At 33.5% G+C, this 15063-nt stretch overlaps 1 protein-coding gene across 6 annotated transcripts in view; it reads right to left on the bottom strand.

Moving 5' to 3' along the window:
* The window catches only part of SNX14 (sorting nexin 14), a 66461-nt gene that overhangs the window by 5886 nt on the left and 45512 nt on the right, over positions 1-15063 (bottom strand). For all 6 annotated transcript variants that reach the window (XM_058566680.1, XM_058566679.1, XM_058566682.1 and 3 more), the window contains 7 exons: positions 14528-14660; positions 9508-9709; positions 6850-6933; positions 5305-5405; positions 3189-3300; positions 1291-1331; positions 1033-1152 (listed from right to left, as the gene is read on the bottom strand). In XM_058566680.1, coding sequence (XP_058422663.1) covers positions 1033-1152; positions 1291-1331; positions 3189-3300; positions 5305-5405; positions 6850-6933; positions 9508-9709; positions 14528-14660 — 793 coding nt within the window. The remainder of the gene's footprint in view (positions 1-1032; positions 1153-1290; positions 1332-3188; positions 3301-5304; positions 5406-6849; positions 6934-9507; positions 9710-14527; positions 14661-15063) is intronic.

Below are 15063 nucleotides of genomic sequence, written 5' to 3'. Positions count from 1 at the left end.
CATTAAAGAAATTAAATTGGTTGTAAAAAAAAAACTTCCTACAAACAAAACTCGAGGACTAGATTACTTTACCAACAAGTTCTATCAATTATTTAAAGAATAATTCCTATTATAATTCTACCAGCAAATAGAAAAAGGTTAATATAACCTTGATACCAAAACCTGAAAAGGACAGAATGAGAAAAAAATTATAGGCCAGGTCCACCCATAAACATGGATATAAACTTCCTTAACCTCATAAAGGATATCTATGAGAAAAGCAATACTATACTATTTAATGATGAAACACTGAAATCATTCCCTTTGTATAGCAGGTCCTAGCCATGAATAAAACTAACCTGCCATCATTTGCAGATAAGTGTATAAATCTAAAAGAATTAATAGATACATTACTCAAATTAATACAAATCTAGCAAGATTATTTCTGTTTACCAATAATAAAGTTATAAAGTGAAAAAAATATTAAAAACACCTTTTAAAGTAATTACAAAAATGAAGGGTTTTTTTGGTGTGGGGGGAGGGCTGTCCTTTGAGCTCACACAGCTCCCCATGCTAGGTACTACTCTGGCACTAAACTGAGCTTCTTGCAGACAGGGAACATATCTTTATATTCCCGGTGCCTAGCACTCAATGGTAGGCATACAATGAGATACTTGTTTAATGAATGGATGAAACATTTTATTAGCCATTAAAATTAGGTAATACCATCAAATAAACATAAATATATTATAGCAATTAACTCCTTGATTATTGGAAGTTGGTGATTTACAGCCTAAAACCACATAAAAAAATCCACAAATGCAGAAATGGTAGATGTTTGCAAATCAACATCTAAAGAAACATTTACCCCATTAAAGTAAAAAACCCAGCAACTAGATACAGTACCCTCTTTACACTGTACTACCACTTTCCATATAAAGGAAATACAGAGTCTCATCCATTTCATTAATATAGGATTCTCCCTATAATGGAAAAGTCATCTCAAGTAGGACAACTTCAAACTTAAAGGCTCTTTAAAGGGATGCACAGTACCTTCTTGTTGTTTTCTGAAGTAGGGCTGAGAATGGTCAGTTCCGGTTTACTTGGCTTAGGCTTTGGAGATTCACAAGAATTAATGAAATTCATGATGAAAGGTTCCAAATGTTGACCTTTCTGTTGTGACAGACCATGGTATGAAAATTGAAAATCAAGATTATGATTTTTAGTATCATATAATCCATTAAAATTCATTGATATTTAAATATGCTTATAACTATCATGTTATAGAATACACATAAATCAGTTATTCACCTCTTTTATTAGTTTTCCAGGAACAGACTTTATAATTTTCCCTGCAATTAAAAGTAAAATATTAATTTTATGAAGGCATAACATACCTCATAATTGCTCATATTAATACACCATTAGGTAATTTTAAATACTAAACAGCCAAGTAAAAAGTAAAATAGTAAACAATATTTATAATTGACCATCTCACACAACAGAAATTTACAATATATATGGTATTCTTAACTATTTATAGATTCAACATTGGGGATATACTTTAAAATAATCTAGTGGGGTAGGAGGTGGGGGAAGTGATGAAAGAAGCCAAGTGTTGATAACTGTTAAAAGAGAGTGAGAAGTTCATTACACAAATTTCTCTACTTTTGTGTATATTTGAAATTATCCATAAGAAATGTTTTTAAACAATGGTGAAAATACAAAGATATCTAAAAGTATGCAAAATTTACTCAAAAGAAAAAAAGTTTTAAGAATTGCTACAACATTTAAGTTGGCTACTTTTTAGTTTACATTCTGAATTTTAGATTAAGAATATATTTGCCAAAATTTCTTCTTCATCTTATCTCTAGGTTCCCTTATTATAACACATCAAACATCCTGAGATTTTCTCAAGTATTTAGAAAAGACTGCAAAATTAGTCAAAATCGATAAATATAACTTAACTTTCTTTCAGTTCAACTTAGAAAAAAGTAGACATAGAAGTAGCAGGAGAATTAAGAATAAAAGATAAAAATAGAGATTGTTTTATGACATGCAAACCACCCAACCCTTCCACCACGCTATTTCTCTTTTGGTACCCGCATAAACTATTCCTCCCTCCTTAGAATTTCCCAGGTTCCTTAGATTACAGAGTTTCATCCTGTGCTTTTCTCTCTTCTACATGCTCTTCCTGAGCCAAATTATTTGCTCAATCTGATTTCAAATAACACTCAAATCTCCACTCCTTGCCTGTCTCCTGGCCTCTGCTGCCTTGTAAAACTTCTTCAACCAGATTCTACAAACTCAGTTCAGAACTACTCTTAATTTATTCCCTTGTCTCAGCAAGTAACAGCATTCATCCAGTTGTTTAGATAGAAACCTGGGTCATCTCTGATCATTTTTTCTCTGTCAGTCAGTCCTAGTCAGTAACCAAGTCTACCCAATTCTATCTCCTAAACACCATATATAACTGAATATAAAGTGCCCTCACATTTTCCCCTGATAAGAAGACCTCCCCACACACACCAAATATTTTGGCTCAACTAAATCTATTAATTTGGAGAGATTCAGATGAAAACCAAATGTCCACTTGTAATACTTACTTCATTCATTCAGTTCTACATATACTTAAAATTACCTTATATAAAATATATTTAGAAATATTGCTTTTCTTCTATTATTATCTTTAACAATTTTATTCAAATTTTTCCAGCTTAGCTTGGTCTGTATTAAATGTAAAGGAATCATGCTATACATAGTCTTTCGTCTTGCTTCTTTCATTTAACATCGTGTTTTTAGGATTATCGACATTGCTGCAAGTAGCTATATGCTATAGGTATTCACTGCCATAGGTATGCATCTTATGAATTTACCCCAATTTATCTATCAATTCTATTGCTGATGAATATCTATATTATTTCCAGCTTTGGCTATTATAAACAATGCTGCTATGAACATTCTTAAATATGAATACAAGATTCTCTAGAGTATATATCTCAGAGAAGAACTGCTGGGTCATTCAGTTTTATACCAAACTGTTTCTCCAGTGTTTTCCAATTTATATTCCTACTAACCGTGTACAAGAAGTCCTTTAGAGTTTGACACATGGCTTCACTATATAAACTATTTTTCTAAATTAATCTGAAAATGCTGATTCTTTTCTTTTCAGTTTACCCTTTTATACATGATTCTTTAAATTGACTTACCAAGATTTACATCTGGTAGTATCTTATCAAGAAATTGTGTTTCCCCACCATTGGGGGAGAGAAAATCTGCCAGAAGTTGACTATTACTCAGTTCTGGATGCTGCAGAAGTTTCTTGAATGCACAAAAAAAGAAAAAAGGAAAAAACAGTTTAAAACTCTAGAAGGGTGATTAAAACTGTATTAAATCAAGAAAACAACTTTAAATCCTGAAAAGCTATTTTATATTCAGAATAACAAAACTACATTCACAGAAAGAACAGTATCGCATAACAGGTAAGACACCAGCCTCTGCAGTCAGGCATGAATGGGCGTGAATTCTGCCTCTTCCACTTGCTAGCTAGGTGTCCCTAGGAAAGTTTCCAAATTGCCTAAGAGTCAGTGTCCTCACGTGTAAAATGAAGATAACACTACCTACTTTATACTGTTGTTATACAAATAAGCATTTAGCACAGTACCTGATACACAGGAAGGAAGATTAAACATTAGCTAATATTATTTCTCAGTTTCTCAACTATAAAACAAGTATTATAATATCATACAACTTTCTTGATAATTACAAAAAGTTGGCATAAAGGGTTCTGCAGAAAACTAAATGTGGAAACGTGAAATAACATGGACAATCTGCTGTCTGTTCTTCTTACAACACTATTTTCTTACAAGATAAACTGACTTTTTAAAGCCAAAAGTAACTTAGTCTTACCTAATATTCAGTTTTGTAACTATGAAACAGTTACAAAACTTTATGAGTAGAAATCTGTATAAACAAAATACCAGTACTGCAACCTCTAACTCCACGTGACCAGAAAATATTTCTTTTAGAATGAGGTACTCTTCTTAGAAAGAATTAGTCGGTTCTAATAATGGGTTAATGCATCAACAAAGACACAGGTTAACACCAGTATATTCTGTGTTCAAATATCCTTGCAGTAGGTAATAGTTATTTCATGTTTCAATTTTCACACCACCAAAAAATTATATAAAAAATACTTTGAGTTGAATTATCCGACAGACAGTTCAAAATACAGGAAATAAAATGTAAATACCCTTTTTACACTGCTCAATACATTTAATTTAAAAAGTACTTATTTTTGGCTAGAAGGCATCCAAATTTAAATGAATTAACACTTAATAAAAACTACAAAATTCCATGCCCAAATAAAAGAGATTTTTTTTTTTAAATAAAAGCATCCACTCTTTGGTCTTAAGTACTTGATTAAAGAAAGATGATCATTAATTTTAGAGAAGTCTCAAATAAGTAACTTTTAAGCTGATTGTACCAACAATGGAAATAATATACTAATTACATTGTTTACACAACACAACACACACATGCTGAGAAAAATGGAATTCAATTCCATGTGGCGAGTGGCAGAGAGTCAGGAGATCCCAAGAAATTGGAAAAACATCTAAAAATTGCAAAAGAAAAAGGACTGAGGGGCCGGCCTGGGGGCATCTTCACACGCTCTGCTTCGGCAGCCCAGGGTTTGCTGGTTTGGATCCCGGGCAGGGACCAATATACCGCTCATCAAGCCATGCTGTGGTGGCGTCCCACATACAAAATGGAAGACAACTGGCACAGATGTTAGCTCGGTGGCAATCTTCCTCAAGCAAAAAGAGGAAGATTGGCAACAGATGTTAGCTCAGGGCCAATCTCCCTCACCAAAAAAAAAAAAGAAAGAAAGAAAGAAAGAAAAAAAAAAAGAACTGAGGAGCAAACAGGAAGGAACATTCCAAAAGTCAGAAAGTGTTAAACATAAAATCAAACAAAAAATAAGACAAAAATAACAAAAACTATCTAGTATTCTTAGAATGCATTTAATCTTTTACACCTAAAGTTTTTCTTTCTTTAACTTCCCACACCAAAAGTTAGGCTTAGGTTAGCCCAACACAAGACTTTTTTTCCTCTAAGAAAATATCTGGTATTTCATTGGTTATCAATTTTAAAAAAGTATATTCTTGACAACAATTTCCACATGGAAAAAAATTGTTAAACAAAAGAATTTTAGAAATCCACATTGACGAGTATTTGTAAGGCAAATCACATACATACAAGAGAAAAAGACAAATTAGAGAATGCTATGATTAGCAATGTTTTAAAATTAAGTTGGTGCTATACCTGTAGATATTCCTGAAACTCTTCTCTCTTCGACTTTAAGAATTCATAATTTTTGGGGCCAATGATCCTTTTAGAAGGAAGCTGGGCATCAGGAAATGTGCCTGAAATTAATATATATGAGAGTTATTACTATATTCCGCTACTATTTTAAAAATCTAATATATAATTTACTACGGCAAATTCAGATTCACAATGCTGCCTTGTAGACATGTAGCATTATCCTTTAAATAATCTTGACAAAATCAAAGAGCTTCAAGTCAGAAGTCCAGACCGAAGAAGTTGAGTCTAATGATATCTAAATATCACCACTCTTCACTGACACAGATTTATTTAAACTTCTATACTGGTAAAAAAAGCTTCAAAAATTTATCATGAGATTATTTTGAAATTGGTGAGATTCTATTAGACAAAATCTTACTAAAGAAATACCTACTCTCTTGTGGGAAAAAAGACAGCATTTTGCCAATGCTAGACAAGCTTAAAAGCAAAATTTAAAAACCATGGACACGCTTTTTCAGATAGGGTTGACTTCAGAAATTTTAGCACCAAAAAGAAAAAATGTTGTTGGGAATCCAGCCAACTTTGGTTGATACAAGATTTTAAAGTATGGAGATAATGATCTTCTTTCAACTCTAAACAGAAAGGAAAAGTTCTCAGAGAAAGAACAAGACAAGGATGGCATTGTACCACACTGGCAGAGACAAAGGGAAAATCATTTAAAGACAAGTACAAACTCAAAATCTAGGCAAAAAGTATGGAGTGGGACCCTGTATTTTTTATCTTCCTATAATCTTTTTATCATGGGCTTTGCTCTTATAGGCAGAGTAAAGAAGCCTCCTTGTCCTTCTCAATTCAGAAACAACCTGAATTTGGATCAGGGGACATGCCACAAAGCTTTTCAAAAATAAAAAGATTCAGAATACACAAATCAAAATCACCAATCTATGTATAAAATGACTGGAAATACTTTATAACTATATCCTTGATATTAACTAAAATAAACGGACAGATAAGAGAGACTGAAAGGTGAGAGGAAGACCTTTAAAGGAAAAGTGCTCCCCTTTTCTGATTGACCTACCCTCAAAAGAAACATTCAACCACAAGTTTTGTTTCCATATTTAAATCTAAGAGCTAAATCAAAACATTCACCATGATGCATAGCAAACGCATTTACCAAGGAAGATGATAGTAAAGCAACAGAGCAACTCTGAAATGCCTGGTTTAAATTCTCTGCCTCGTCAAGATAAAACAAAAATTAAATTGGAAAGAGAACCTTTTCTAAAATATAGTTAAAGAAAAGCTATCTTTTAAATTTTAATATTATTATTTAAAAAGCAATAAATGTGCACTGTAAAAACTTAAAAAATATAAATAGGCAGAAATAACATAAAAAGAGTATGTTTCTATTATCAATAGCAGGGTACACAAGTGTCACTGTTACATTTCCTTGGTACAATACTCTAAATCAAAAAAGTAATCTAGTTCAATAGCTTTTAAGAAGGCTAATGCTGAAATGTAATGTTTTATACAAAAAGGACAACATACCATGAAATTCTGTTAGTTTTGATTCAAGTACATAGAATTCAAGATATCTTCTATAGACAGACCAATGTTCAGGCTCATGCCCAACTGTAAATTAAATGAATACATACTGAGTAATAAATAATTTTACAAACTTCTAAAAGGATGCAGTATTTAAAATATTAAGTATACAAAGCTGGAAATTATTCCAGTCTTAATGATTACTTCTTGGCATCACATTATTAACATATTTTATTCCATATTTTAATTTTAAATTACTTAGATTGATAAACTTCACCTATTTATGAAGTTATCTCAATAATTTATACATTATTCCACAGAATTATGGAGCTGACAGAAACTCCAAAAAACTATGCAATTATGGTTATTTTTTAAATGTCACAAAAATGATGTATATCATAAAAATCTGTAATTAATTTTGGGTCTCTCAAATACTTACCAATCATCCTGATCTAATACAGTATAGAATAGCGCTCGCTATCCAATAGAACTTTCTGCAATTCTGAAAACATTCTATATTACCTGCACTAATATGGTAGCTATTAGCCACATATTGCTACTGATCACTTGAAATGTGACTAGTGTAAATAAGGAACTGAAATTTGAATATAATTTAATTTTAATCGCCACATGTGGCTAGTGGCTACCAAAATGGACAGCACAAAGTCATGGTCTAAAGAATGAGTTGGGTCAGACTGCCTGCTCCAGTCCCAGTTCCCCCACTACTAACTATGTGGACTTGAAAAAATAACTTAACCTCACAGGGCTTTAGTTTGCTTAGAATAAAAATAATTTTACCTATTATATAAAATAATCCACCTAAAGCACTTTTGTATAGTGCATAGCACAGAGTAAGCACCATAAAAACGTTAACTGCTATTATTAGCATCTCATTCTAGCATAGATTTGGAAAGCAATGGATTAAGTCAACTAAAACCAAAACAAGTCCAAAACAACACCTGTATTCACACAAAACCAACCTGATATAGTCACAACCTACAAAGCAAATTCTATTTTTCTTCTTCAACATTGGTCTTAAAAGTTCTACATTATATTTGGTTTGGGTTTTTAAATTCTGAAATCACTATTTTGCTACATATATAAAATCAATGTAGTATTTAAATGATACACTCTTTTTCCCTCATAGGCTATGGCTTCCTAAGAGCATATTACATTGCATGTTACATTGACAGTAAAAGTCTGCAGCGCTGCTGACAAAAATTATCCTTAGAACACAAGTTTTAAGATTTTTTGGTTTTAATTTTATGGTTAAATTATTGTCAGACTTTTTAAAATAAAGCACAAAAATTAAAGATGGTTGTCCAAAAGGCAAAAACAAAAGTATATTCTCAAAAGATTTAAAAGTATATCATACATAAATCTTTCAAAAGAAGACAAAAGTTACTACATGCTCACATAAATTTATTTATCTTGGTAAGGATTTATATCCAAATAGTCAGAAGTTTTAAATAATTTCCTGAGAGACAAAAACAGTGTGAGAAGAGCCAGATTTTAAGTACTAGGCACAGGAAGGAATTGAAACCAGCAGCTAACTAAGATCTTTCTTTTCAATTCTTTCCAACACTTAAAATGCCAATCCGTAGAAACAGCAGACAAAAGATGCAAACTGTTTGAAACTGAAATCAGACTATGATATCGACGACAATAGTTTGTACACCTATTAAAAGTGCTGAGATAGAAGAGCAACTAGTAGGACTGATGAGCAAGTACAGCAAAATCACACAGCACTGACTCAGAACTGGCCAGAACAAGACGCTGTCTGGTACCCGGCTACAATAGGAAAATCACAGCTAGCTACTCTGAGCATTCTCCCTTCCCCATTCCTATGCTGTATGTATCAGCTTCTGAGAAAAATAAAAAAACCTAGTACTTTCTGAAAAACAAATAAGGGGAATTATTAGCACTGACCTTCCCACTCTCACTTAGCCACTCCTCTCTGGAAACCAGTTTCTAACACTGCCACTTTTTTTCCTTCCTTCCTCACAGACAGCTCCCTCTTCATGAGCTCAACTTTATTTTTCTGCTCATCATTTTCAAAATGTGCACAACTCTGATGTGCTTTTGCTTCCACCAACTGCCCATCCCTTGGACAAAGCCCAGGGTGGTGACTGTTTATCTCGCTATGGATGCTATATACCCCCTGTCTTTATAACAGTCCACACCTGAAACAACCAAGAGAAAAAAGATAGCAAAACATGAAGAAAACTTGTAAAGGTGTGTTTGATCATATTTTTATCAATTCTAATTAGTCCACAACAATGGAGGAGGAGAAATGCTGTCTTAATTAAATTGGTATAATACCTGATATAGTGCTATATGCATTAATAATAGTCAGTTAAGTATAATGGCTAATGATGGTGGCAGCAAAACCATTAAAAGAACATTACATAAAATGCCTTGCTGGACTGTCAGGTGTCTGGCAGGCATCTACTCAATAAGTGTTGGTTGAACAAATTAATCAGTTAACTAATAATAGAGATAACCTAGAAAATCCTAAGCTTTCATTCAATTTTCTATTCTGGACAGATCTTTTGGATACGCAGTCTTATTCAATAGTTAGAAATAACAAAATGTTTATCATTCCTAATAAATACAGACTAATGGGCATCTTTTCATAAAGGTATGCATAAAGCTTCCTACCTGCTCTTCTATCATTTCTTTCAACATCAATACAAAACACAGGTATTCTCTCCTTTTTCTCCTTCCTTTCAGAGGAGGGATCTTCAAAAAAGTCTACATACGGAATGCTAATTTTCCATGCAGCAAGGTTTCGAGGAGTATTAGGTGTGCTCACAGCTTCCACTGGCGAATCATCTTCCATTACAACAATACCTTCTTCAATCTGGAAAAAAATCATCAGGAAAAACTTAATATTTCCAGGACCTTTAGAATTATAGCATATGAGATACAACTATAAAGTAATATGTCCATATAAATTCTATAATTGGTTAATACTTTTCAAATTAGGTGATATCAAATTTTCTTCTGAAAATGTAAACATGGAAAATTAAAACTAACAAGCTACTAGCATCAATTCCAGGTTTCGTTACATTGCCTATATATGAAAATTCAATAGAAACCAGAAAACAGACACTTCAGAGATTACTGAAAAAGATATTAAAAATATACAAATAAAGAAAAATATTTAACTTTGGTAACAAGTAAAACAATGCACAATTTTTCATTTAAGAACATGAAATTTTTTAAATCTTACAGCCATTAATGGAGATTGCACAGATAAACTGGATCTGTGCTATACTGCTGGTTACAAAATATACCATCACAACCCTTCTGGAAAGTGTTTTGGCAATATGTATTTATAAAGAGCCATAAAACAGTTTTGACCAAGTAATACCATTTCTGGGAATTTATTCTAATGCAAGTATTTATTCAAAATATTTTTCTTTAACTGTGAAAAAGGCACAAGTACAAATATATTCACCACAGCATTAAATAATATAAAAGTGGAAAAAAGGGACCCACCTCTACAGTATTAAGATCATTTTTTCATCTCCTGGCTTCTAAAATTTTAATAATATAAATGTTTAAAATAAAAAATATTTTTAAAAATATTACTTGAAGAACAACTATTTTAAAAAAAATTTAAACGTTCTAGAAATATACACACAGAAAGAAAGAAAAAACTGTCTCTACTTCATTAAATTGGAAGAGAACCTCTGAATTGGCACATTATAACACCTGGTCACCTAGACATCTCTGATTCATGTTAAAGGGGGCAAAATATTACACATAAAACACACCCATCTTGAACACACATTTTTTTTTTTATTGTGAAATTGTTGTTGTACATTGATGTTTATCAGTCACTATATTAAGTTGAACACACATTTTTAAGGCAATGAGTCAAAGGTTGTAGCACTTAGATTTCTGAATAGCCTAGTCAGAGCAAACCAGTAGTGGAGAGGAATTTCCTTCCAGAATTCTGGTACCCTTCTTCCCACACCTGGTAGCTACCTCTTTTAAGTGAATTCTTTTCCTTCTCCACCAAGTCCCTTTGCAATTACCCCTTTTCCTGTTCTTGTCCTAAAATGGCTTTCCTTACTCCGTAATAAGACTGTTAGTGATCTTAGGAGGACTTCTTAACGCTCTGTTGAAAATAAAAAAGTCTTCAAGGCCTAAAAAAATTAAACTTAAAAACTACAAAATGATAGGCGGTAGTTTTTGCTTTTTGGGGACAAGGCTCTCTCCTTACACTCCGGGAAGAAAAGCAGAGAGTCATGTGTGAGGGAAACGCCCACTCCACTGCTTGGAATCTGAGGTACAGGGTAGCATTTTCCATGGTTATCACAACTGTATTTTTGTTAATGGATTTGGTTTCTGAAACAAGAGGGCAAAATGGATCACAAAATGATAAGGCAATCTGTTTAACAAGCTGACTAAAAGCCAAAAAATTGGACATCCTGAAATAAAAAGAAGTTCCACAAAATCAATCTAAGAAACAAAACAGGAGAACAAAATTCTTAGCAACGCAAAAATATCAATGAAAGACAAAGGACAAAGTATTATAATTTATTATTGTTACCATTTAAATGGTATTTATATCAAAAAAGTCTAATGAAAAATCTTTAGGGCAATATTTCTCTAAGAATTTTGAAAGTAAGTAAATATTATAAACCAAAATTTTATAAAAAGGAAAACCAAGTACTTTTTTATTTTCAAACAGATGCTCCCTCTACAAAGAGGATGGGGAGTAAGGGAAGCAGAGGATAAAAGGCAAGGAGATGTTCCCCCTATTTCCTTGAGAAACACTAATGCTCCTCATTATTATCTTTTCCCGTATGGAGATAACTGCCAACATACTAATGGGCATATTACGTTTCAGAAGTTTATTTGTAAATCAGTTCTGAACTTGGACAGAAATGTATTTTCAGACAGACCCAATCTTATATAGTGGACTTTGGTTCCCAGGCCAGCACACATATGCCAATTTATCCATAATTTACATTCATATAGTCATGAGAATTGATGGTATTATGATACTGTATAATGCTTACTGTGCTCACTATGTGCTAGGCACTGTTCTAAGTGCTTCACATACATTATCTTGTTTAATCCTCACAACACCCCTCCCTCTAAAAGCTAGATACTATTATCCCCGTTGCACATGTGAGAAAACGAAATCACAGAAAAATTAAGCAATTTACCCAAGGTCACATAGCAAGGAGGGACTGCCACCAAATGATCACATCAAAGTTTCTAAAAGAAAATGTCTTCCAGGTCCCACTTTTGGATCACAAGCCACTTTAGCCCTGGCAGTAAGATTGGCACTTTCCCTTTCCTCTACTTCTCTTTCCCCTAAACTTCCTAAACAAGACAAAGAAGATTCCCAAGGTCCACAGCTTAGAACTAGCACAGTGCTCTCTAAGTCCTAAGTGGCACCATCTTGGTCGGGGTCAAAACCCTGTTTGCCCCGCCTTTTCTTTTCAGAGTATTAGAGATTAGTTTGCCTTCTTCTCCTACTTTCCATTATTACTATCTTTGCTTCCAGTCAAGAATTTCCTGGGCTGGCCCCGTGGCTTAGTGGTTAAGTGCACATGCTCCGCTGCTGGTGGCCTGGGGTTCGGATCCCGGGCGCGCACCGATGCACCGCTTCTCCAGCCATGCTGAGGCCGTGTCCCACATACAGCAACTAGAAGGCTGTGCAGCTATGACTTACAACTATCTACTGGGGCTTTGGGGGGAAAAAAAATAAATAAATAAAATTAAAAAAAAAAAATTTCCTTCTTCCTTGGGCCACTACAAAACAGAACAAACTCTCTCAGCTTTTAAAAAATATCCTCCTGGGGCCAGCCCTGTGGCCAAGTGGTTCAAGTTCTGCGCATTCCACCTTGGTGGCCCGGGTTCTCGGGTTCAGATCCCAGGCGCGGGCCTACTCCACTCATCTGCCATGCTGCGGAGGCACATCACATACAAAACAGAGGAAGACTGGCACAGATGTTAGCTCAGGGCTAATTTTCCTCAAGCAAAAAAGAGAAGAAGACTGGCAACAGATGTTAACTCAGCGTGAATCTTCCTCACCAAAAAAAAAATATATATATATATATCCTCCTATTCCTGAAGCAAGAATATAGCTCACATTTCAAGTAATTGGGGAGAACAAAAAATAAAAAGTACATCTTCTCCCACAAAAGTTATGTTTTGAAAACTTCAAAACAACATGAGTAAATGCTTTTATTATAACATTAAGTCAGGAGAGAGTGGGATAGGAAACTATATATTTAATATAGCTTAATCTATGAGGGTGGGAAGGGAAAGGATTTTCTTAAAAAAGAAAATCACTAAAATGTTAGTAGAAGTGGTTATTAGGTGGTAGGAATATGAGTGGTATTTTAATTTTTTTCCACTTTCCTATATTATTAAAAAACTGAGACTATGATACGCTTAAAGTTAAAAAACATAAGTAAACATTATTTTGAAAAAAAGACTCCCTCCTCTGGTCTACTGTCTTCTACTCACACTTTTTAGGAAAAACAGGGGCATAAAGAGAAAAAAATGCTATATTTGGATTATCTAAAAAGGAAAAAAATAATTAAATAAGATCTTCTTTCATTTAAATTGTTAAGAAGAAGCAGTAAATCTTCTTAATTCATCAGTGCAATGGGACAAAGGTCAAAGGAAGAGGTAAAGAGGAAAAATGGGTTTATTTACTCTTCTCTCTCCACTCTCCTCCTTCTTGGTCAATGCCAAGCCAATCACTACTATTCATCCCTTTTTATCCAGGTTAGCGTATTTCTTAAGGGCAAAGTCTATATCTTAATCATCTTTTTACCCCAGTGCTCAGAGTCATTAAAAAGCAAAATAAGAATCCAGGGTCTCTGTTCCAAAAAGATCTGTTAAACAAATGAAAAGTACAAATGAGACAATATCTGCCTTTATGGAACTCACTAATTGGTAGAGAAGACAATCATAAACATACAGTTTCAAATACAATATGGTACATGCTTTAACATATGATCTAACAGGGGCACAAAGGAGGAAATGTTCAATTCTACTTGGGGACTCAGGTAAGGGCTTATGGGGAGCAGCTGGATTTTGAAAGATAAGTATGAATTTTCTTGGTAAACAAAGGAAAGGCATTTCAAGCAGGACAGCACATACAAAGATACAGAAAAATAAAAAAGCATGGTGGGTGTAACGTGCATATAAATCAACCGGGGATCTGATTACAATGCATATTATGATTCAGTCGGTCTAGGATGAAGCATGAGAGTCTGTATTTATAATAAGCTCTCAGGTAATGCTGATGCTGTTGATCCACAGATCACAGTGAGCAGCAAGGGGTTAGAACACCTATTAACAATTTCCTATGCCTGGACCATATGGTGGGAAAGAGATAAGATCAGGCTACGAAGTAAAAGCCTAACCAAAAGATGATAGATTGTTTGACCATTAGTGTTATCTCAGCTTAAGAGAAACCATTCTGGCCTTAGTAAGCAGTAACTTTAGTGCTCAGGAATTTTAAAAATTAGATTAGCACCATGAAACTATAAAAAGCAATGAAAGAATGGGGAATATAAAGGAAGTCTGAAGTAAGAAATAAGATAAAGGAGAGGGAAAATAACAAGTGAGCACATCCAATTTTTTATGCCATTGTAAGTCTGAAGTTATACATACATCAAATTGAAGAATTTTTACTTACAAAGTCATCTTCACCTTCAGCTACACCATAATTAGGCAACATAGCTCCCTCCATTGTGGTGCTCTTGAATACTCCTTTAATTTTGCTACCTATTCTGCTGATTCCAAATGATTCTCCTCTTTTCTGTGTGCTCCTAAATATTAAACAAAAATGTATCAATAACATAGCAAATTATCATGATAGTCTACTTTACTGTAAACAGTAATAAAAATAGTTGTGAAAAGGGTAAACTGAAGGTATAGCTAACAACTTTTTGGACTCCTCAGTCACAGATTAAGTCTCAACATCTCAGAAGCCAAATGCGACAGAACATTTAAAGTTTAAGTTTAGAGGGATGAATAAATAGGATAATATTTATTAACATTTGACATCTACCTACTATTTAACTTTAAAACATTAACTGAATTAACTGAAAGATGAGAGACCCCTAGTGGTACATAGTTCTTACTGCCACACGTATTTTGAAATCGATAACGTGGTAAAACAGAATATCCATTTAGAACTGTACCACTAAAATAATACAGTGTAACAGAAAA

The sequence above is a fragment of the Diceros bicornis genome, chromosome 23, assembly GCF_020826845.1.
Source record: "Diceros bicornis minor isolate mBicDic1 chromosome 23, mDicBic1.mat.cur, whole genome shotgun sequence".
NCBI lineage: Eukaryota > Metazoa > Chordata > Mammalia > Perissodactyla > Rhinocerotidae > Diceros > Diceros bicornis.
Note: the sequence above shows the minus strand (reverse complement) of the source record. Positions and strands in the feature narration are given on the sequence as shown.